We start from the raw sequence: 25,190 nt of genomic DNA on the forward strand, positions 1-25,190 counted from the left end.
GTGATCAATAAGAAGCTATCAAATAAAGCTTTCTTGGGTTAAAGTTAAAGTTTATTTATTATCACAATTAAGGCTTACATTAACACTGCAATGAAGTTACTGTGAAATTCCCCTCGTCACCACAATCCAGCGCCTGTTCAGGTCAGTGCACTTAGCCAGCACTTCTTTCAGAACATGGGAGGAAACCCGTGCACCCGGTGGAAACCCACGCAGACATGGGGAGAACATGCAAACTCCACACATACAGGAACCCAAGCCAGGAATCAAACCTGGAGCCCTGGCACTGTGAAGCAAGAGTGCTAATCACTGTTATTGTGCTAACCACTGTGCTCTCCTCCCTCCTTTCCCACTGAATCCTAATGCAGAGTGCACAGCACGCCCCCCCACCATCAACAGTCGCTCCCCCACAGTAGGCCCCAGCCTCTGAGACCTGCCCCGTGACACTGCCTGGTGGGCAGTGGCTGTGTGCCAGTTGCCAGGGTACCAGGCTAGCAGTGACCAAGGGGCACTCCCCTGCTCCCAGCCTCTCGGGGGGACCTTAATCCCCACCAGCAATGTTTGGGGGTTAATGAGAGACCAACTCTGCATCACAAAAAATGAAATGAGATTCACTCCCATTTCATTATAAAGTGTCTAAAAAAAACATTAAAAAAGCATTTGATGGGAACCAGCTTTAATCCCCACTGGTGGAAACTGCTTGCAGAAGCGGGGACAGACACTATCGAGCCTGAAGAATACCATCGCACGCTTGTTATTCATAAGGAAATGTGAATTTCTATATGGTAATTAGCCTCACCCTGATTTCTGGCACAAGGCTGATTACGCCCAAAACAAAAGGCCTGCAATTGGCCAGTGGCTGGTCATGTGTCCCGTTAGAAGCCTACCACTGATGTCTCCTGCCTGACCCGCTACTCAAGCAGTGCAGCGGGCCAGGAGAATACCCCTACCAGCCCCCCAATACCTTCGCTGAACATAGAAGAGACATTCTCCAAAATAACGACTCAGTGTGGTAACTATAAGGTGGTCTTTATTTATAGAACCCTTGAATTGATGTTGTTTGGGAAGAGGGAAATCTTGGAAGAGTTTGGATTTCGCAAATGTACTTTGATTCAAAAAGAGCAACTGCTGCTTAAACTGTGTGGGCATGTTTAATAGTTTCTTGTACATAACTATCTGAGGTCACTATAGTCCAGTTCTTGTACATATGGCTTTTCTTTATTCTAATGTTGAGTCTTTAATAAGTGTGTCACTATCACTGATATGGTTACTGTTCTCATTGGGTGTCACCATTCCTGTAAACAGAACGAGAGACCACCTCTGCATCACAAGAAATGAAATGAGATTCACTCCCATTTCATTATAAGGTGTTTAAAAAAAGACATTAAAAAAGCATTCACACTCTTTCACTCTCTTCGTTGGATTATTCCGTCAGTTATAACTGGGTCTCCAAGTTGTGGACAGGTTGTCTGCAATCATATTCAATTTCTCTGCAATGCGGATAAATTTTTTATAGGTGATGTGGTTGGAGAAATGAACTCCAACAGAATAATCTGGCGTACTGAGTTTTGTATTTCTCCTCAAGCTTATGGTCGATATAGACTGTGGTCTCTCTATATCCATTTCCGATATATGTCTCAGTATTTGGGAGCCAGTAATAAACCTAGGGTTTCTTATTCTATTCTGGGATACAGTTTTTGATGGTCATAGAATCCCTACACTGCAGAAGGAGGCCATTTGGCCCATCGAGCCTACACCGCCAACAATCCTACTTAGGCCCTTTCCCCGTAACTCCACATACTTATCCCACTAATCCCTCAAATGTATGCATTCCAAGACACTAAGGGGCAATTTAGCATAGCCAATCAACCTAACCTGCACATCTTTGGACTGTGGGAGGAAACTGGAACACCTGGAGGAAACCCACACAGACATGGGGAGAACATGCAAACTCCACATAGACAGTGACCCAAGCTGGGAATCAAACCAAGACCCTGAAAATACAATCATTGCTTGGAAAACCTCCATCCCTACTCCTGATTCATTCTTCTGGAGAAGAGCAAGCCCCATCCTGAGGTTGCTAGCATCGATTGCGACTTTAAACACTTGTTTAAAGTCTGGAGCTGTGAACATTATTTCATTTATTAAGATAACTTTCAGCTTCTTGAAAGCTGTCTGGGGTATTCTTTGTCTGTAGTAGGTCTGTCAGTGTGGTGAGGTTTAAGACAAACTTGCAGTAGAACCCACAACCTCTTTTTGCTATGGAAATGAGAAACCATGCAATTGCTTGTACTTTTGCTGCTCTGGGCAATACTTGTCCTTGACTCACCACATGTCCTCGGTAGGTCACTTGAGCCTTGGTAAACTCGCTCAATACAAGATTTACCACGAGGTCAACAACTTATTTCTGAAAAGGTGCTTCCAGTTTCTCTCAGTGAGTTTCCCAGGTTTCATTGCACACTAGGATATCATCTAGGTACACTACTCTGAATAGGCCCACCACTATCAGGTTTAATAGCTTTTGAAAAGTGGTTGAGGCTTTCAGAGTCCAAATGGCATGACTCAACACTGGTACAGCCCTCCTGCAGTCACAAAAGTAGAGATTCTTTTCATATCGGCTGTCAGGAACTTGCCAGTATCCCGCAAATAAATCTATATTTGTAATGTAGGCTGTGTTAGCTATCCTATACATGCAGTATTCCAGGCAAGATATCAGAAAGGAGTCGGCTCTGGCCACCGCATTAACATTTTTAGTGCAGAGCCTCGTGGACTCAAGCACAACTGGGGAACTCCAACTTTGCCTGCTAGGCCCTATTAGTTGGTGTTCCAGCATGTAATTAATCTGCGTCCAAACACAGGCGAACTTTTCTCGACCTAGACAGAATGGATGTTGCCTTTAGGGGACAGGACTTTCCCACATGCACATCATGTAGAGCTAAAGTGGTGCAGACTGGCTTGTCTCTACATGGGTTTTTGAATGCAATGAGCAGCCTTGTCAGGTCTCCAATCTTTTCTATATTCAGGTGGTTGAACATGGGGTCCAATTTTGCTAGAATTTCTGTGTTTGCTAGCCAGATTCTAGGGGTTCAGTGTGGACCTTACCCAAGTCTGCCTCTGACTCAATTCCACTGTTACCCGTGTCCTCTCAGAGCATGGCTCTGGGACAGGCTGTAGCCTTGTTGCCCCCTTCTTGCTTGTAGTTTATAATATTGACAAGACATAGCATTTGCTTTTTCCTGAAGTGTGGAGTATCAATTAGATAGTTTACTTCCCCAAGCTTCTTTGCAACTCCTTAAAGCTCACTGAACTGGGTTTTTAGGGGTTCACCCATTTTGGGTAGGAACACCAGCACATATTCTCCTGGCTGAAAGGTTCACGCCTTGCCATGTTTGTCTGTCTGTATTTTCCATAGCTGTTTGGGCGATCTTAAAATATTCTTGAGCCATATCACAGGCTCTCCTGAGCTGCTCATGGAACATGGTTATGCAGTCTAACGTAGTAATATCCTCCATCTACTTTCAAAAACCTTCTTGATTAGTTTCAGAGAATCTCAAACTTAGTGTCTGTTAATTAATTAGATAAGGCGACACATCAAAGGTCATTGTGTAAAATAAAAGCTTGTGGTGTAGAGGGTAACATATTAGCATGGACTGAAGATTGGCAAGAAAACAGAGTTGGGATACACATTTTTGTCTAGTTGGCAAGATGTAATGAGTGGTGTGCCACAGGGATCAGTGCTTGGGCCCCAACCTTTTACAAATTTGTATAAATGACTTGAAAGCAGGGACTCAGGTATGGTGGCTAAATTTGCTGATGACACAAAGATGATCCGGAAGGAGGCTACAAAATGACATAAGTAAAGGGAGTGGGCAAAAACCTGGCAAATGGAGTATAATGTGAACAAGTATGAAATTTTCCATTTTTGTAGGGAGAATAAAAAGAAGCTTATTATCTCAAGGGTGAGAGAATTCAGAGATGCAGAGGGATCTGGGTGACCAAGTACATGTATACAGGTACAGCAAGTAATTAGGAAAGTAAATGGGTAGAATGTTATCATTTGTGAGGGGAGCTGATTACAAAATCAGGAAGATTATGCTTCAATTCTAGACAGCATGGTGGGATCATATCTGAAGTACAACATACTGTCTTGGTCTCCTTATTTGAGAAAAGGCATACAAGTGTCAGAAGCAATTCAGAGAAGATTTACCAGCTAATTCCAAGAATTAACAGGTTGTCTTATGAGCAAAGTTTGGAGAGGTTAAGCTTCTATCCACTAGTGTAGAAGAGTAAGAGGTGACTGATCGAAACCTTTGAGATCCTGAGAGGAATTGACAGAATGGATGTAGGAAGGATATTTCCTCTTGTAGGAGAATGTAGAACTTGGGGTCACTGCTTAAAAAGAAGGGGAATCAGTCTTTTCTCTCAGAGGGTCTCTGGAACTCTCCTCCTCAAAAGGAGTGGAGCAGGTTCTTTATATATTTTTAAGGCAGACATAGATAGATTCTTGATTAACAAAGGTGTGAAAGGTATTGGAGGTGGGCAGGAATGTGAGGTTACTGTTACATTCAAATGAGGCATGATCTTATTGAATGGTGGAGCAGGCTTGAGGGGCCGAGCAGCTCCTGATCTGTATATACAAATGTACTGATAGTCTCCTTTTGCTTTGGGCTAGTCCCCCTGCACACATCTTGCTGACTTTTTTTATTTGTTCATGGGATGTGGGCTTCTCTGGCTGGCCAGCAATTATTGCCAATTCCTGAGGACAATCAAGAGTCAACCAAATTTCTGGAATCATAGGTAAAGATGGCTGACTTCCTTCCCAAAAGGACATCAGTGAGCCAACTGACTTTTATGACAATCGAGAATGGTCACATGGTCATCATAACATTTTTATTGGATTCAAATTTCACCATCTGCCATGGTAAGTGACAATACCATTATGCCACCACTTTCCCAGTGGTTCCCCAAAAGCCAGCACGGGAATCAAAAGTGCAGGTTTTACAACCAGTTGGGTTTTCATCATATACCACATGCCCAGCCATTGAGCATGTGGTATACGATGAATTCCGTGTGTTAACCATAACTTTTCCCCATGGTACCTCGGTGGCACCACTAATTGATGGATCACTGTCCACTTCCCATTTGCAAGTTTATTAACAGAACCTCATACTTAATGTAGTTACATTCAGGTATCGTCTCTGCCTTAGCTTCAGTTTGGGCAGCTTCAGCTAACTTCTTTGACAATAGGCCAGCATACAGATCCACAACCAAGGAACATTACTACTTCCTTAGGGTCCTCAACACTCCTAGAAATAGTCTCAGTTAAGCAGGCAGTAGGTCATCTGTCTTAGGCCATGTCAGCCTCCTCTGCTGGAGTTTGTCTGGCCATAGACTGTGTTACCACGCACTCAGGGAAAACACCAGGCACTTTCTCCAGCAGTTATTCTGTCTCCCAGACCTCGCTTGGATTCTCTTAGACCACTAGGGATGTTATTGCTTTTGATCCTGCTAGGTCATTGCCGGTGAGCAGGTTAACCCCAGTCACAGGCAAACTAAGATTCACTTCCATTGTCACTGAGTTTGGATTAAAGATTGTACTCCTGATGTACCTGCTATAAGAGGATGGGCATGTACCTTCCTTCAACTCAGCCTACCAGTACCTTGGCACTTGCTGCACACTCTGGTGGAAAAGTCATGCTTTTCCTTAGCCTTAGAATTTGGCTCATAGAAACATAGAAAATAGAAGCAGGAGTAGGCCGTTCAGCCCTTTGAACATGCTACCACATTCATTTTGATCAGCTCTGACAAAGGGTCATCTAGTCTCAAAATGATGGCTCTATTCTCCCTCCACAGATGCTGTCAGACCTGCTGAGATTTTCCAGCATTTTCTGTTTTTGTTTCAGATTCCAGCATCTGCGGTATTTTGCTATCATTTTGATCATCAAAAGAACTATATCTAATTCCTTCTTCAAAATCACACAATGTTTTGGCCTCAACTACTTCGTGTGTGAGCAAATTCCACAGATTCATCACTGAGGAGAAATTACTCCTCACCTCTGTGCTAAAAGGTTTACCCCCTTACCCTCAAACTATGGTCCCTAGTTCTAGACTCCCGCACCATCAGGAACATTCTTTCTGAAGTTACCATGTCTCCTGTTTCCCTCAGTATCACTATAAGCTTACTCTACTCACCCTGAGGAAATATAGCCATCCTTCCTTTGTAACCCTTGGGGCTTTTTTTAAAATTTATCCATACTCTCAGTCATGCATCTACAGGGTTTTGCTGCTACAGTCAGTATCATAGCATTGTCCACAAAATACTCTGTCTGACTGCCATTTTCTGTGTGGGGTCTGTGTGCCCCAACAAGTCCCACAGGTTTTTCCTGTAACCTCCAGTAATCAGCACAAAAGTTTATGGCACTTAAGGCTGTTTAACTGCCTTATGGCCGTTCAAACACAAAGGCTTCTTGTCCTCACTCCTCCTGTCAGCACCGTCCTTTCTGGACTGAGAAGGTCCCCTGTATCTTAGCTGTCCCTTCTTTCCCAGGAGTGCTCAGTTGCATGTCACACTATCCTTCACAGTTGTTACTATTTGTTCCTCCATGTTTGGCTTATCAGGAGGTGAATGGAATTTTTAAACTCCTTATGAAGAATTACTTATCAGCTGCTTTTGTAGAACAGCCTCAATTTTGAATGCCTATACCCACTGGTCAAAAGCAAGCTGCTGAAGCCATCCACATTCGGGGGACATTTGGTCAGGACATTTCCTGAGGGTTTGGGATTTCTGATGGTCTGCCTTTGGCAATAACTGGTCTGCACTTTTTTTGCTGCTGCATAGCTTGTTGGACTTTCCTCAGGCAAGCTTTTCCTGTTCATTGACTCTGCAACAGCAAGTACCAGTGTTCAGCTGACTATTTTAACTGACTATTTTTAACTGCTATGCTAACTGCTTCTTCACCAAACTCAAGGATTAAATGAATAAACTTGAATACCTCAGCACATATTTTAAGCTCGGGGTGTCTTCAATGAACATAGCAGGATCATCCCTCTCAGCTTGGGCTATTTTAATCGGAACTCTTTCACTTTCCTGCCTCTCTCCTCTCTTTTTTCCCTTTCCTCAAATTCCAGTTTTAATTTCTGCTGCGTCAATCTTAATTTTTCTGTCACTTATTTATCTGTTTGTGTCCTCAGTTTTCTCTGATGTGTTTTGCTATCCATTTCAAAATTACAATTTTTCTCTTTTAGCCAGTTGTCTCATCTTTCTCTAGGAAGTCTCAGTCTGGTGGGTTTGTTGTCTTGAGACAGAAAGGGGGAAGGGGTTAAGTTTAAGTTTATTTACTAGTGTCACAAGTAGGCTTACATTAACACTTCACTGAAGTTACTGTGAAAATCCTGTCATCACCATATTCTGGCTCCTGTTCGGGCACACTGAGGGAGAATTTAGCATGGCCAATGCACCTACCAGCACGTCTCTCAGACTGTAGGAGGAAACTGGAGCACCCGGAAGAAACCCGGCAGTCATGGGGAGAAAATGCAGACTCTGCACAGACAGTGACCCAAGCTGCTGCTCCTTTGCCATGCTGGGTAAACAGAGGGAGGTAGAAAAGGGGGAAGGGTTGTTTGGGAGGGGGGGGGAGAGAGAGAGAAAGAGAGATGGGGAGAGAGAGAAGGGGAAAAAGATAGAGAGAGAGAGAGAGGATGACAGCAAGCAAGAGAGTGTGAGCGAGAGTGAGGAAGAGAGCAAGAGAGAGAACGGGAGACAGAAGAAAGGAGGGGGCATGTTTGCTCTGCTGAAAACAAACATTCTTCAATTGCTGCAGTCTGGCCTGAAATACTTCACCCTTTGTATATTAGCAAGGGGTTTTGAGTTGGTCTGTCTGTGGCAGCCATCATTTCAATATCTAGAACTTTGCATTGTAATGCCTTTTTTTTAAACAGTGTCACATTTCAATGGGTGATTTTTTGTCTTTCATCTTCTTGGAAGGTGGCCTTCCATTTTTAAATAGTTTGTTCTGTCTCATTTCAAATAGCAAACTTTCCAGTCAGTTCAAAAACACGTTTTCAAAAATAAAGGGGCATTGTCTCATGAGAAATTATAAAGCACCTTTCATGTTCCCAGTATAATTCAAAGTGCTTCACAGCCAATAATGTGTAATAATTTAGGCAGATCGAAGCCTAAGAAGAGCAGCTTTCAATCTTAGCATTATTAAGTAGCCATGAAACGGTGGTAGTTAGTAACTGAATATCCCCTATTTTCCTCAAAATCTGGTAAAATTTCAAATAACAGACTTGACATAGGTAGGTATGAGGGAGATCGGTCTTAAATCTATTTTAAGTAGCTCAAAGTTTAAAGTTTGATTTCAAATCCACAGTCAGTCTCCTTAAACCACTATAGATCATTTAAGCCACCAGTCTTGTGATTATAAATCTGAAGCTCCACTGAAAAAAAGGCCATAACTATTAGCCAAATCCCCTAAATATAATTCGAGGAACATCGGAATATATCCAAATTGGGTCAATTCTTTGTTGACTTTGTAGTTCACCTGCCTTGGGATGTCACAATTAATTGAAGGCAGAGAAAGCACTCACACATTATTAATGTGTTCACAGAAAGCTCTTGCATTTCTCTGTTTATAAAAGCAAGAGGGAGGAATAGTCTTGGGAACAAGATATTCCCATAACAAACCTTTCTTGTGACACAGGGCCTAAAGACAGTCTAAGGACAGGGAACAAACTCACTCAAGGATGTACAATGAGGGAAAGGGAAATTGTTAAACAAATAAGCAGAACATTTATATTGATGGTTGCCAGCAAAACTACTTCAAATCTTTACAATATATCAGTCATACAATCAACAGAAATGCAAGCAGATAACTGTGAATATAGGAATCTATTCAACAATTATAGACATGTATTGCGATTATAAGGTTACAATTTGTATTATATTTTATCAGAAAATGTGATTTAATTAAATATTTATCTAAAGCGATTGATAAATCTGACAAGAAAGGCACCCACAAAACAGGAACCTCAAAATGTAATTTAATTCTTATCTTCTCTTAGTGCCACTCTTGAAAATAAGTCATGCAATCTGACTTAACATGTAATCAGCTAATATTATTGTGATATATAATAAACTAATTCAGGCATAATCTTGTTTGTCACAATTATTGTAATTTTGGAAGGAAAGTGAAGCTAAGAGGCCAGGGATTGACTAATTTCACTGATCAGCAGTGCAATCATCGCTTACGATTACACAGTGCTTCCTTTGAAAAGATAAGTATTTGGCAACCAGAATAAGATTCTACCTGCAATGAATGTTGTAACTGCTGGCACCATTAAGGGTTGCTCGTTGCTACAAACAAATTTTAATGTACTCATTTATCTAAATAAACATCTCTCCTGCTGCGCTATCTTCACCAAATGGTTACTCATTTTTCTCAACGATTTAAAAATTAACCGGAAGTAGACAAGAAAATTGTGATAAAACCTCAACTTATCAATAGAATTAAACTGTGCAGCAAAAGTGAGAACATTTTGCATGTACTTTTACTGCCCATTTTTTAGTCCTGCATGCCTCTTTCTCTATCTTAGACACAGTTTCACGCATACTTTCTATTGCCTAATCAAAGTCATTCTTTGTCATTCGGCAGTAACTATCAGTGATTATATCAGTATGGCTATGGAAAGATATCATAGTAAAACTTGATCCAAAAACCACACAGCTCATTGCACAGTAATGAGGGAGAAACCAGGCTATTGCTATTCCTCAAATAGCAAATTACTGCAGATGCTGGAATCTGAAACAAAAACAGAAAATGCTGGAAAATCTCAGCAAGTCTGACAGCTTCTGTGGACATGATGTGGGTATGCCGGTGTTGGGCTGGCGTAAACACAGTAAAAAGTCTGACAACACCAGGTTTTAGTCCAACTGATTTATTTGATAATAGATTCACAAGCTTTCAAAGCTTGTGAATCTATTATCAAATAAATCGGTTGGACTAAAACCTGGTGTTGTCAGACTTTTTACTGAGCTTCTGTGGAGACAGAATAGAGCCAACTCAATGTTTTCTGTTTTACTTCTATCCCTCTCCAGCAAGGAGTGCTGCTGTATTTCTCCTGGCACCTCATCTGCAATCAGCCAACATTATACCAACCCCAAACTTTGATCCTGACACGTGTTTGTACCAGGCAATAACCCACTTGACGCATTTGCTTACTTCACTTTACATTATAAAATAAAGTTTATTTATTAGTCATAAGTAAGGCTTACATTAACACTGCAATGAAATTACTGTGAAATTCCCCTAGTTGTCACAGTCCAGTGCCTGTTTGGGTCAATACACCTAACCAGCATGTCTTTCAGAATGTGGGAGGGAACAGGAGCACCCGGAGGAAACCTACGCAGACATGAGGAGAATGTGCAAACTCCACACAGTGACCCAAGCTGGGAATCAAACCCAGGTCCCTGGCACTGTGAAGCAACAGTGCTAACGACTGTGCTATTGTGCCACCCTATCAATGGCTTATTTCATCACACGGCTTTTAACAGTCTTTGATTGTATTATCCAAATGAAACATACTTGCCATTCTCCAAATCTGGAATCTAGCACATGAATCTTGCAATAAAAACTCCACCGTATGACAAAATTAGATTATAAAGCTGGTGAAGCACTTACCCCTCCAACCTTTTCAAAATGATCTCTGTCTCTTCTGAAGTCAATAAGTTGACCATTGAAAGACCACGAGAACTCAACACTCAACGAAGGATCATGGGAGACTTGGCATGGTAAGATTGTGCTTTCACCCACTGTGACATCCATGTCTGATGGTGGTATTGTAATTCGTGTTTGGTCTGTTGAGATTTATAAACAAAAATCCATAAAAAAATTCCCAAAATCTATATTCATTTGCATAAACAAAATAATTTATTCGCGAAACAGTATTTTGAACTGACGACTTGACAAAGGAGTGACTGCTGTATGATTAAAGACTCTCTGCCTGGCTGAGGCTACATGCTCATACAATGACTTTTGACTTCCCCTGGAGGACAAACTCACAGTGACAACCATCAAGGCCTCTACTCTTCTGAAGAACTTCCTGTTTCCATGCCACCAACCTTATTATCTCCCATCAATACCTCTTTCTACCTGTTCTGATCATGCTGAATCCTCTGGTCTGAACAAATATTCCTGTCAAAATAAACCTATTTCAATTGTTTTCTTTTCATCCTTGTCAAGTTTCCGCCCTGCTACATTCTCTCAATGCAATCTCATTTGCTGTTTCAAATTCTCCACATCCAGTTATTTATTTTGCACCAAACACACAAAGCAAGATATGTCTTTCTTTTTGTGTGACGTGTTCCAGTCCAATTCAAACCCACTCCATCTCTCTTCCGCTTCACATAATATATATATGTTCTCATTTTGATAATGCAAATTTCACTAATTATGCTTTCAATTTGGTTCTTCCCTTTCTTCCTGAACTATTCTTTTCCCTTGTCTGCACTGACATCTATCATAAACATGTTGACACCCACAACAATATGGATGATGATTCTTCCCAACCACACCCTGTAAAGGTTATTTATTTCTTAGTCATTTTTCATCTGTTGTATGGACTCCATGTTCTGCACCAGATCTTTTGAAATATCTGCGCTACTCTTTCTTTTCTATGGTAGGCCATAGGGTACTTGCCCAAATCCATTCCATTTCCAGGCCTATGGGATGGGACTTTCCAACCATGCCTGCCCAAAACCAGAAAATCCCGCCGAGGTCAATGGACCTTTCATGGTCCGTCCCCCACCCCCCCACAACGATTCCTGTGGCGGGTGAAACGAAAAAATTCACCCCATGATTTCACTGCCTCCTTCATGGCAACAACATCCTGGCCATTGTCCTTAGCAGTAGCATAAAAATAGTACTGAGAACACACTGAGTAAGACAAGGGCAGGTATGAGTCATTGAACTGCTTTATTTACAATTTGTCATCAATCAGCAGTACAAAATAATGGATACACTAACTATCCACATTCATGGTTTATTTTACATGTTTATCAATTATCCTCCTCCATGCAAAAGTTCTTGATTGGCCAAAACTTTCAATGATTTTGATATCCAAATCTGACTAGCAGTATGTGGTCTTGTCACTGTTTTATCTACCTATGTTCGCACTGAGTTGTCCAGCAACCTCTGATCGCCTGGGATCAGGGACTTTGCAAATTATAATTACAGAGGCATTGTTGCAGTTTTTTGCACTATTTGGGGAACAATTTCAAAGTTGAGCCTATTTACATTTTACCCATCTATCATTTCTTACACTTGCCCATGACGACCTGCATCAATGTATTTTGCGATAAAAATGCTTTTTCTTAAACCTTTTCTATGAAATAAGTATCAAAATATCACAAAGCATTACAATAGCTTCAATTGCTTCACTGAGATCACCATTAAACTATTTGTAGGTTAATCAACTCATTAGCTGGTTCTTTATAATTGGAATATTTGGTTGTTGTTTTCTACCAATCTCGATTTTCTCTCACTTTTCCCCCAACATACTAGAACACTTGCTGATTATTTTAATTTTGAGTTGTGATGAAGTGCATGCATTTGAAATGTTGACAAGTTGAGTGTTCTTGTCTATTTTGAACAATTTTTGACTCCTCTTTTCTAAGTTTTAATAACATTGCCCCATTCTTCATGGGTGAACCTAAACATTTGAATTACCAGAGTATTCAACTGTGGGAAGCATCACAGATGAACCCAATTTTGTTCTGACATGACATGCACATATATGTCCTTTCTGGCAGAGATCATTGGGTTGGGGTCAAGAACGGGAAGCCTGATAGACTTCTCCCCTGAATAGCCCTGCGTTGTCAATGCCTGTTATAATTGCTCAACTGTTCTCCCAGCAGACAACAGTTAACTCATTATGAAGGAATAATTGAACCAAGAACTCTTTATTCTGTCTATCTCTGCACTGCTTCATGTTATGCAATTACCCACACAACCATTGGGGGAGTTGACCATAAATGTTATTAAATGATGGATCTTCAATACTTATCAAATGCAGAAATGATTATTTTGACCGTGGTACAGCTTTTAATACTCATCTTCCCTAAACTAATTTGCATTCTCCCAGAGGGCACCATTAAGCAGATTCTCAGAAGTGATTGAAAAACTGACACGAGAGCAATTCAATAATCTGAGTTTAACAAAATGAAGAGTGTTTAGTACTGAAACCAATTGAGGGCAACAGAGTGTAGAATTCGAGTGTAGGAAACCAACCTTGGTAATCAAATGTTATTAAATTTGCAATCTTATGTGCTGTGGATCAAGGCACAAAATTATTCACAGAATTAAGAAAAAAAACGATGTCACTCATGTCAGAATTATTTGCAGTGCAGATTCCGTGTAAGAAAGCATTTAAAGACATTGAATATTTAGAAATTTGTGGCGACTCTTCTTTGAAGTCTTCAGATGTTATCATTTCCACAGATACATTCAGAGGAGTTCTTAAATATCTAAGCACGAACCTATTCAAACATTCAGTTTTGATGTCTGTTTTTATTTAATCAATTAATGGTTTGAATGAACTATTGATGAGTCTGATTCATTGGATACTCAGCAAATCATGCTATTAAAGAGATCTAATAGCTGAGACAAAATCAGAATCCCCCCATGGACAGAATAATATTGCATAGTGCTGCTTCTCATCTATACTGACAAAAGCAAAATGCAGTCCTTCCACTTTTGTGAAAATGACTGTACCATTGAAGCATTGGTTCTGGGATTTACAAAAGTACATTAAATTCTGTGTGAAAATTGAAGCGTTCTTATATGTTAGATCATTCATTGGCTTCACTAGTGATGGCACAACGCACACATTGAGTGGTGTCTACAAGCTTCTGGTTTCAGTATCGCAGTCTAAGGTGGAAAATGCTCAGTTCAAATGCAAATTCCTTGCAAACATTTCTTAAAGCTTAGGTGTCATTCTCTTCAATTTAGCCCGTGAAATATGGCAGACAAGTGGGCTGAAAGATTCAGCTTTAATTACAGATGTATTTGCACAGACTTTCTGTGAGTAGTTGCTCGAATGCAATTGTATAATATATGGTATTTCAGTATATCATCAATGTTGAATTATTTATCGGAGGCAGACTTTACCTTGGAAGTCAGCATAATGACATTGAACTAGATCTGACTTGGTGGTAGCATGTTGCTGTGTTAAAAAATGTGTGACCACGTCTCACAATCAAGTTTATGTTTTATGACAAAAGAGGAGAATAGCTCTATTATTTCACATTGAGAAGATTTGTGATAATTGCAACTACAGAAAACAGCAGGTGATAAAATTATCTGCCAGTACCCTTCAGCACTGACAGAGCTGAAACATGTTGGGTCATTGACAGAAAACTTAATTTATATGAGATCAATTAAATTAATCAAATTAAAATAAATCCAGCTATGGGCACACCTTTGCTGCCCATTAACCTCATGCAATCAGAAACTCAAGCATTTAGAACATAGAAAAACTACAGCACAAACAGGCCCTTTGGCCCACAAGTTGCACTGATGATATCCCTACCTACTAGGCTTACCTATAGCCCTCAATTCTATTAAGTTCCCTGTACTCATCCAGGAGTCTCTTAAAAGACTCTATCGAATTTGCCTCCACCACCACCGATGGCAGCCGATTCCGCTCACCCACTACCCTCTGGATGAAAAACTTACCCCTGATATCTCCTCTAGACCTACTCCCCAGCACCTTAAAAGTTGTAGATGTAAAATCTGTAAAATTTCTAGTCTGCCACAAGCCTGCAGCACAATGATCCAGATCTCTTTCCACCGTGAATACCGATTTTAATTTTAAATTTCTCCATCAAAGAATGAGTGTTATTGCTCGGGTTCCTTGACTTCACTCCCTTTCCCTCATTTTGCTCTCTTGCCCCGTGTAAGAGACCAATATGTTCTTCCTTTCACTAAATATCAACCAATTTTCAAAGTTCCAAGTTACTTGCTTGGCCTGAACCAAGTAGTTGGCCCCCACTTGCCCTCATCCGGAGTTGGGCATGCCTTGATACACTCAATGTAAGCATCTCCGAAGTTAGACATATTTTAACAGAAGTAGTGCAGTAGGAATTCCCAGCAGAGCCATATCCAGTTTTCTGCTCCAACTTTAATGGCATTTGTCTTGTCAGGAGTTGGCATGAGCTCTGTCGCTTATAAAGTAATGACAGGGACCTGTGGTAATGAGAGTTAACATGAGGTGCCACAATCTGAACTGAAACATTTACCTGTTATATATAGCCGAACAGATTATATATATATAGTTCCAAAAATGAATTGGTCATCTGTTACTATGTGATGTTATTCATTGGGATAGAATTGTAAGAATTATCCTGGATGTAATATCAAGTTCTTTTAATATTTACCTCTGATTTCCAAGGACTATATTGCACAGTTGCCTTTTAGAAGTAGCCATTGACAATATTCAATGAAAATATCAAATGCAAAAACCCCAAAATGAAACAAGAACCTTACTAAAGTTCTCTATTTTTTTGCAGCACATGGGTGTGCCATTTAAGTACCCAGCCCCTTTGTTTTTTCTTGCAGTAGCGTAACGGGGCCAACTTGCAGGCAGTCTGCTGTGCAAGGACTTTGGGTTCCTAGGTGACAGTATAGCCTACAGGAAACATTCCTCTTAACTCTCTTTCAATGAACAATATTTCATTTAACATGATTTTTTTCCTGATACCTATTTTTACATTTGACTCAAAACAGTAAGAACATAAGAAATAGGAGCAGGAGTAGGCCATCTAGCCCTTCGAGCCTGCCCCGCCATTCAATAATAAGATCATGGCTGATCTGTCGTGGCTCAGTTCCACATTCCCGCCCTCTCCCCATAACCCTTAATCCCCTCGCTTATCAAAAACCCATCAACCCGCGTCTTAAAAATATTTAGCGAGGCAGCCTCTCCCACCTCAACGGGCAGAGAATTCCAGAAATTCACCACCCTTTGAGTGAAGAAGTTCCTCCTCAACTCCGTTCTAAACCGCCCCCCCTTTATCTTGAGGCTCTGCCCCCTAGTCCTACTGTCCTTTCTGAGCGGGAAGAGTCTCTCCACCTCTATCCTATCCATCCCATTCATCATCTTATATGTCTCAATGAGATCTCCCCTCATTCTTCTAAACTCTAACGAGTACAAGCCTAGTTTATTCAGCCTCTCCTCATAGCTCAACCCCCTCAACTCCAGTATCAGCCTAGTAAACCTCCTCTGCACTCCCTCCAAGGCCAAAATATCCTTGCATAAGTACGGCGACCAAAACTGCACACAGTACTCCAGCTGCGGCCTCACCAGTGCCCTATACAGCCGCAGCAAGACCTCCCTACTTTTATATTCAATCCCCCTCGCTATGAAGGCCAGCATCCCATTTGCCTTCCTGACCACCTGCTGCACCTGCAGGCTGGGTTTTTGCGACTCGTGTATAAGGACCCGGAACGACAGGAATATACTATATTCTGAGGGAGACGGAAATGATTACATGCTCAAGTTGGCTAGGTTTTAAATATATTTTTTCAAGGTACTTTTAGGAAAATAAAACTAGTTTTAAGGGATTTATATTTGCATTGGTAAAAATTCAAAATAGAGTATAGTTCTAAATGGGTTTAATGTCTCTATGCCTGGAAGGGTAAAACTTAATGTTAGATTCATGCTGGACAAATGTGCTTGTATGCGTGGAGGTTGGTTTCAATTCAAACTGTGATTCTATTGTGCTTAGAGAGGGCTATGCCATGAGAGTAAATAAACCAGCAGTGGTGGCTAAGCAAATAGGGCTTTGTAAGGTAGAGAAGTTTTCAAGTTTTAATTTAACTAATTTGATTGCAGTTGGAGATAGGTATGAGAGAGAAGGCAGCCGTCATAGTTCTGCCAGAAGCACCTGGTTTTAGAAGCAAAAGAGAGAACAGTTTTTGTTAAAAGAAAAGCCAAACTAAGGTGTAATGGTTAAGAAAACAGATGCTGAAAATCTAAAATCCAGCTAGTTAAGGAAATTAGAGAAATGAAGCCAAAGTTTCCAAGAAATCTGGAATTAATGGAACAGAGGAAATTGGGAACCAGGACAGATTACTGTTCAGAAAAATCCCTGAAAAGCATTGACTCATGAGGGGCCAGAAATATATTTGCAGTAGTGCTAAGGATAGTGAAAAACTGCTTCAGTTTGGGGGATATTATTTGAAATAATTGCGAAAATCAGTGGCTGGATCTCAGAGTGTGTATAAAGGTCTTTAAGACAAAAGAAACCAAAGGAAGAGGTGTAAAATCCAAAAATGAAACCTTCATGGAAGCAATGGAGGGAAAGCATAATTTAAAAGAAGATTTGAGAGTGTCACTTTTGAAAGTGGAATTTGAAATCATTCGTGTGAAAATTAGGGTTCAGCGAGGCAAGGTGATATAGGAATCATCTGAGGGGGTTTTGATGAGAAATCCACTGACATTCCCTTGAGTTCAGAGAGGAATATGTCCTACCAGGGGCCCATGCAGCACACCCTGAGGGAGGAGAAAGCACTGGAGCCCATCCCGGGGTCTTCCATCAAGGGGACTCTGGCAGTGACTGGCCCTTCTGATGCCCCCCCTTCCTAACACCAGTTCATCTTGGCCTGATCATTATTTCAGTTCCAAGCCAGGATAATGTGTGGCTTAGAGAGGACTTGCAACTCCCTCGCCACTCCCAACCCATTAATGCAATAATTCCTTGTCACTTGGAATAATACTCAGCCAACCTCACAGACTGGCTTTCTTCAATTTCATCAATCAATCACTCACCACCTCCTTCCCAGTCATGAGTCTCGCTCCCCCAGTCAGCCCAGACACCCAGGCCTTTGGCAAACATGATCTGTACACTCCTTGCCACACACACTGAAGATTCATTTGTGGCAGTGAAAATGTTTTAAAATAGAAAACTCTCCTCTAGAATCACTCAGGGCAGTCAGAAGCTGGAAAAACAGAAAGCCTTTTCATTCATTCTGGGCTGTGAAGGGCTATTGAGGTAGACACATTACAGGCTTCAGGACAACACACACTTACAGTAACCTCTGTCCTTCAACCCCAACCTCCAGCTCTCAGCACCCTTTAACCACCACTGCCCTCCACACTGCAGCTGGCCAGTGGTTACTTTCCCCTTGCGCACCGTGGTTCAATGTGAAGTAAGATACTCACCTCCTTCCTCCCTTTCAGAGTTCAAAAAGCTTTACAGTAATATCATGTTAGATCGTGAACAATTCAATGAGGTTCAAATATCTGTCTTTAATCTTGTGATTACATCAATAGGGAGGGCCCAGAAACATTGTGTTTCAGAGTTCTTGCGGGCACAAATCCTCTTTTTGCTTCTTGCAAGAGCTAGCGGCCATAATGGAAATTGCACCCATGGCAAACAAGCCCTGAGGGATGAGGGCAGCAGACAGATGGGAACACTAGCACTTTCAAGTTCCCTTCCAAGCTACACGCTGTCCTGATTTGGAACTCTATCTCCATTACTTCACTGCAGCTAAGTCATAAATGTGGAATTCTCTTCAGAAAAGCACTGTGGATGTACCTACAGGAGATGTGCTACAGCAGTTTAAGAAGGTGGCTCACTTCTCAAGGGAATTAGGGGTGGGGCAAAAAAAGCAGGCCTTGCCAGCAATACTCACACATCACAGGAAAGAATAAAAACAGTGAAGGTGGCAGGGCGGAAAGAGGGAATTAAGAGTGGAATGAGGCTTCTGTAGAGTATAAACATTGGCATAGACTGTTGGACTGAATGAATTCTTTCTGTGCTGCAGATTCAAGTAATTCTTGAGTTTTCAGTGCAAGATATACCAATGTTCCTGCTTGGCATCATAGCACATCAAAGTGTGTCTAATTGTTTTGATACAATGGCTGGAATTTTATCACTTCGTCTGCCACAGGAATCAGAACTGGTGAGGGGCGGACCGTGGAAAGGTTTGGAGACCTCAGATGTTATTTTACGCTTTTGGGATGAGCGACGCCATCCCGCCTAATGAATTTACTTTGAAGCACAGTTACTATTAAGTACATAAACATGGCAGACATTCTGGGGGAGCAATCCAAAAATAAACACCATCTTTCACAAACTGTAGTTGGCCAGAAGAAATACAGCTAGATATTTATTCACACAGTCCCATAGTCACAAAGAAAAAGCCATTCAGTAACCCGAGCAAAGAAATTCCACATTTTATTGCTGAATGCTATATGAGGAGGGCACAGCTGCTGTGGGATATTTGTATTGTGAGGCTTTGCAATTTGGTATCAAATCCAACAAAGACAGCAGGGTGATGGATGGACTGCTCTCTTTAACTATTGCTTTGAACTAGAGCAGTTTTACTCTAGCTCCCAGTAGACAAACTGACTATATAAAAAAAAGGTCACTCAAATTCAACACAAATCATCACCATTTGCACAGAAGCAATATAGAGAAAGTGAAAGTGGGACATGAAAATACTCAGATTAAAGGCACAGTTAAGATATTCCTGGAGAAGTCTGAATTGAATTTTGTGGCATTAAATTCTATGCACGTCGGCACTATTGATTGAAAGTGTTGGCCAGCAACCATATCCCAGGAGTCTACAAATGCCATTCTGAATTATTCTGAAGCATGAGGAGATAGATATGGAAGAATGGCAGGTTGATTCATTTGGTAATTTTCTTGTGTTCTCTCAGGGGAAATGTTTAGTCTCCACTCGCCAACACTTTCCCAGAATACTTAGCTAGTCTCAAGAATTTACCATGTGAGGCAAGCATATGTCCCATCGCTTTATGGCCTGTACTTAGGGCTGTCAGGGCATAGAAAACTCAGCTTTACCCTTCCAACGTAATATACAAAGTTAATCTTCTCCTCCAATGCTCTCAGTAGACATGGGCACTCTGAGGACCAGTTTATTATTCACAGCTTAAAGGGAACTCAAGCTTAAATTGTTATGAAATATTTATTTTCAATGCCACATTTCTATGTACTTGGACTGTATTTGTTCTTTGACTGTATACAAGAAGATACTTAAAGCTGTGCGGGATATTTTGATGAAAGGCTAATCAGGCGAAGGGAATTATAAGCAGACACGTAACGCATTTTCATTATTTTCTTTTTTAAGTGTTACAAATGTTTCTATGCTGTTTAGCCATGTCAAGTCCTTCTTTATCTCATAACTTGTACTGGTAGAAATTACATTGCCATATTTAGTTGGGAATGAGTGATGGAAATCAATGCAATTCTGCCAAATTCATTCACATGTCCATAATATATTAAGAATCTGATATTTGCGCACACTTCATGTGATCATATTTTTGTTAGTCTTAGACTCAACTCTTCCCATTATAAATGTCCTATGTTCACATCCATAAATGGAAATGGTATATAAAGTTGCCACACTAACTGCACCAAAGTTGATTCTGTTGTGCTTTTGTTTCGCCTCTCGCGGCATCAAAACTCGACTTTAGGTAGAGGTGGTCCTCTACCTAACCACCTCTCTACTTCACAAATCTCCCAAGTTTTATTATCTCATTATAACTAATCCTAAATAAAAAAGGACCAGAAATATGCAGACCAGTTACAGGAGTTAAAAATGGGAACTGAATTATGTCTCCACTCACTTGTTGAATTATCCACTCTGTCCAACCTGGTCTTGATTCCATTTATGCAATAACTATGGGCAATCAGCATGTATGATTGCAAAGTGGGTTGATACAATTGTCTTCTTAAAACATGATTTCAGACAACAGGCCTCAAACTGATTACTGCCATTATAAGTGAAAGTTAAAAATAACTTATACCTAATTATGGATGTTTCTGTTCTCTGTGCCTCAGGATTGAGCGGCAGCCAGGAAAATTTACCTCAAGGAGGATCCTTACAGTTGGCAGAGATAGAAAGTTATCTCCCCATGAGCCTCAGCTGGATCGAAAGCCTTACAAATGATAGAAGAGTATGCCAATCTACTGTGTCACTATTCCATCTTCCCTCGAAATTATTGAATCAGGTCAATAATTCTAAATGATGCCTTTTTAAATAGTCACTCTGCACATTTACAGATTTATGCCTGTACTTTCCCATTAGCCTTTGTATAATTATCTTTTAAAAAAAGTGCCTCTGGATGTGCTGATATTTCTTGCATCTTGAGAAAATACATACATCTGTTTGTGTTACTGAGCTTCTACTACAACTACAATTAATTTTAACAGTTCCAATAGGTAGACATAAATATAGGGAAAGTGCACCAAGGTAAGTATCTCTCATCCCAGGGCATTTTCATGGCATTTGTTTAAATTGAGGTCAGACTTAATATTAGTTGATGATTGATTTAAAGTTCACGGCACTGATAGCATAAAATGATTGAGCAAAAAAATCTTTTTTTTTCTTGGACACCTGTCTGAAGCATTTTAAAAGCTTCAGCTAACTGTGCAACCCTTGGATAATGAAAGTCAACAAAGCTAAATTAATCCTTCGGTTGGTCACTGCTTTGGTCAGTGAACCAGACCAAATTCACTGTTAGTACAAGCGTATACTATATTAGTTATAGCATGTGTAATTTGCCATTTAATCAAAATCACTGTTTATTAAAGGCCTCCTGCCACATCCCAAGTAGATAGCACAAATATAGAAAATTTGTGTTTCCTGCTCAGATGTAAACGCTTGAAATTTGAAATGTAAGATTAAAGTACAACAAAGCTCTTGTCATCTCGAAAGGGGAAAAGGACTGATTAACGTCTTGGGTGCAGATCAGTTGTTGGAAAGGTTTTTTTTAAATCCACATGGGTGGATTTTTTAGCCGTGCTCGCCCCAGGGCCGGAAATTCCCGTTTGAGGTCAATGGGCCATTGTTTGTGTCCTGCCCACTACAATTCCCATGATGGGCAGAACAGGAAAATTCTGCCCAGGTGTTAATCCTTTTTAAATTCTTTTAGGGGGATCTGTTGTATATTTCTGGCATTTTCTATGCTTATTTAAGTGGAAGGCAAAATGATAGGATCAACTACTGACGTTAAGCTCAATGGAGCAGCTCATGAAAATTCACCTTAATTCCCTTCCACCAATCTGATTGGCAAACCAAATACATTGTTTGCTTCCAATGTATGATTAGGAGTTTCTTACAGGATAACTGTAAGGCTGAACTGAAAAATAGAGCTTACATTTTTGGTCATAGACCTGGTCTTTATTTAGCTCAGCTTAGTGGTTAGAAAAAAGAGCAGCATGGATAAGTTGGGCCAAAGGGTCTGTTTCCATGCTGTAAACCTCTATGACTATGACTCTGTGACTCTAGTAGTCACCATTTGCCTCAAGCTAACAATTATAAATATCTGATTGTCTATTTGCTGCTTATCAGAGCTGCAGAATAACACACAAAAGGTGAATCCGTAAACTTTCCTTAAACCGGCAGTAAAAGCAGCAACAAATAGTGACCATTATATTGTCAAGGATTTTAAATTTGTAGTAACCTATTAAGTGGAAGTTAAACAACGCGTGAAGAAATTCAATATTATTAAAAAAGCAAATTGGATCTTAGGGTCAACTGCTTGGATAGGATGCACCTACATAGTTAACACATTCATAGTGGAAAAAAAACAACTTTTCCATTTGGCAAGGGATATAGTGGTGATCTGAATCGAGCATTTGGAGAGATGACTGTCAGGACCGTGGAGTCAGGGGAAACAGATGGATGTTTCACCTTTAAATATAATTAAAATTTTTACTTCTCATCAGGAATCATAGTACCTTTGACATTGTATAACATTCCAAGACACTTAATAATTTGAGTATTGTCAACAAATATTTGATGATGAGATACACAACAACATATTAGCACAGATGAACAAAAGTTTGGTCAAAGAGAGATAGGCTTCAGAGAGTGTTTTAAACCTGGAGAGGGAGGTTGAGCAACATCCATATAAGTGTCTCAAAAAATGGCCTACACAAATTTAGTAGTGGAAGAAAGGTTTATATTAACTTAGTGCAGGCCATCTAACTGCCAAATTGTGTCCTGTCTGTAAACAAAAAATGGGTGCCAAATTTCTTCCTCTTTTGCATTTGAATGAAGGAAGCAAATTATGGGCAGCCTTGTGATCACTGTACAAACAATGGGTGCAATCTTACACAAAAAAATTCTAAGTGCCAAATGAGCGTGAAAATGGGAGAAGTTTGTGCATCTATTTTTGGGGAACTTAAACATCGTATCGTATCAGACTCTGTCAAAAAAAAAAGATGGCCAAGCCAGTTTCTCACCAACAGGACAGATGGGCAGACTCTAGCTCGTCAAAAGCCAGCTGATAACATGATTGAGCACAGAGATGTATCACTGCCTCCCCTAGCTATAGTTGGCTTTTGTGGCCGATCGCCCCTGTTCCCCCATTCCAGCTTCATGACCAATTGCATCCCCCGCCCAAACCAATTGTGGCCAAAACACTACCTTTCACCAATTGTTGTCGTTGCAGAGTGGCAATAGTGCCCCCCCCCCAACAATCAGTGTTACAGACTGGCAGCGGTATTCCCTCCCTCCCATCACTGTTGCAGAGTGGCACTGGTTTCCCCCGCCCCCCCCAATCAGTCTGCCCTGCCTGGCTTTGCCCTCTCAAGCCCCCCTCCCTTGGCATGCCTGGTGAGCAATGGGCAGTGCCAGAGTGCCAAGCTGGCAGTGCCAGGGTGCCCAGTGGGCATGCCAATGTGCCAAGCTGGCTGCCAGGGTGCCAGGCTGACACTGCCCAAGAAGCAGCTCCCCTCAGCCCCCTCGACCTCCTGGGGGGGTCTCAGTGGCCCCAGTGAGGCCATCACAACAAATTCCCATTGATGGGGACCATACATGATCCTCGCTGGAAAGAATCTTCACCGGCGAGAACACAGAGGCAAGTGAGCCTGGACGATTCCCTCCCGGGCTCATTGTAATACTTAAATACCATGTTCAGTAATATTTAAGTTTTGCAATCAGCCTCATGCCTGTGGTCTCGCCAGGTATCTGGCGCTGGTAAGATCGCAAGAGGCGAGAAATCGGGCTTGAACCCAAATCTCTTGTGTTATTACTGGCTCACCCTGCCCATCAGCCAGTGGTCCAAAATGGTAAGATCACCACCGCACCGCACCCTCCCCCCCCCCCCCCACCCCCCCCCAATATCCTTTTCCTTTGCATATTGAACCAATATTTATTAAGGGACAAATCAAAAACATATATTTTAAACTCGAGTTTAAAATAATTAATACTCATCAATAGACCATCTTCAGGGCAGGGTATGTGAGTGGTCGAAAACATATAAGCTAATCTTAACTTGTAGAAGGTTGGTCACATCCAATTAATCCAATAGAGTTTCAGCCCGAGTCATTCAAATAACACAGGCAGATTTTCAGAGACATTTGAAAAATATTCTGTTTGAGATTTCTCGAAAATCTGAGACATACAATTACAAGTATCTCATGACATGAATAGGAAACCTGTTGGAATTAGCAGAAAGAGGGTGCACTGACAAATACTGTTCCCATGAGTGAGTGCCAGGGTATAAGCTTTTCACTCATAGAATGGTTACAGCACAGAACGAATCTGGCCCATTGTGTTTGCGCCAGCTCTCTGTAACAGCGGCTCGGCTACTTCCATTCCCTCGCCTTTCCCTGCAATTTTTTTCTCCTTAAGATAATTATCCAATTCCCTTTTGAAAATTTATTATTTTAATTCTGAATTGTTCCTTGTTCTTTTCCACAGCTAACTTAAGGCTTACGATTTTATGGTTCCCTAAACATTCCCTGACTGACACTTGATCCACCTCATTCCTCCACAATGGGATCCAGCAATGCTTCCTTTCTTAATGGACTGCAAACATACTAATGTAGAAAATTCTCCTGAGCACACTTCAGAAACTCTCTGCCTCACTGTCCTTTACACTATTGCTGTCACTATGTATAAATGATCAGCACTTGGAAACAGAGAAGTCCAAGGTTGCGGATTTATACTAAATCAGGAAATATAATGAATTGTGGGGCAGAAAGCAAAGAAAGACCACAACAGATTAACTACATAGGCTGAGTAATAGCTAATGGGAGTGCATCAATCATTAAAAGATGACTTGTAGGTGTGACATGCAATGAGCAAGGCTAACAGATGATAGGTTGCATCATAAGAGATTTACATATAAAAGCAAGATCATTTTACTATAATTACACAGAC

The 25,190-nt window shown here is 40.9% G+C and overlaps 1 protein-coding gene across 7 annotated transcripts in view; it reads right to left on the minus strand.

Moving 5' to 3' along the window:
* Positions 1 to 25,190, minus strand: part of LOC145339265 (contactin-4-like) — a 2,278,868-nt gene that overhangs the window by 312,630 nt on the left and 1,941,048 nt on the right. For all 7 annotated transcript variants that reach the window (XM_080183699.1, XM_080183724.1, XM_080183676.1 and 4 more), the window contains one exon: positions 10,677 to 10,852. In XM_080183699.1, coding sequence (XP_080039825.1) covers positions 10,677 to 10,852 — 176 coding nt within the window. The remainder of the gene's footprint in view (positions 1 to 10,676; positions 10,853 to 25,190) is intronic.

This window comes from Carcharhinus amblyrhynchos, chromosome 3 (genome assembly GCF_965287045.1).
Source record: "Carcharhinus amblyrhynchos chromosome 3, sCarAmb.v2.hapA, whole genome shotgun sequence".
Taxonomy (NCBI): Eukaryota; Metazoa; Chordata; class Chondrichthyes; order Carcharhiniformes; family Carcharhinidae; genus Carcharhinus; species Carcharhinus amblyrhynchos.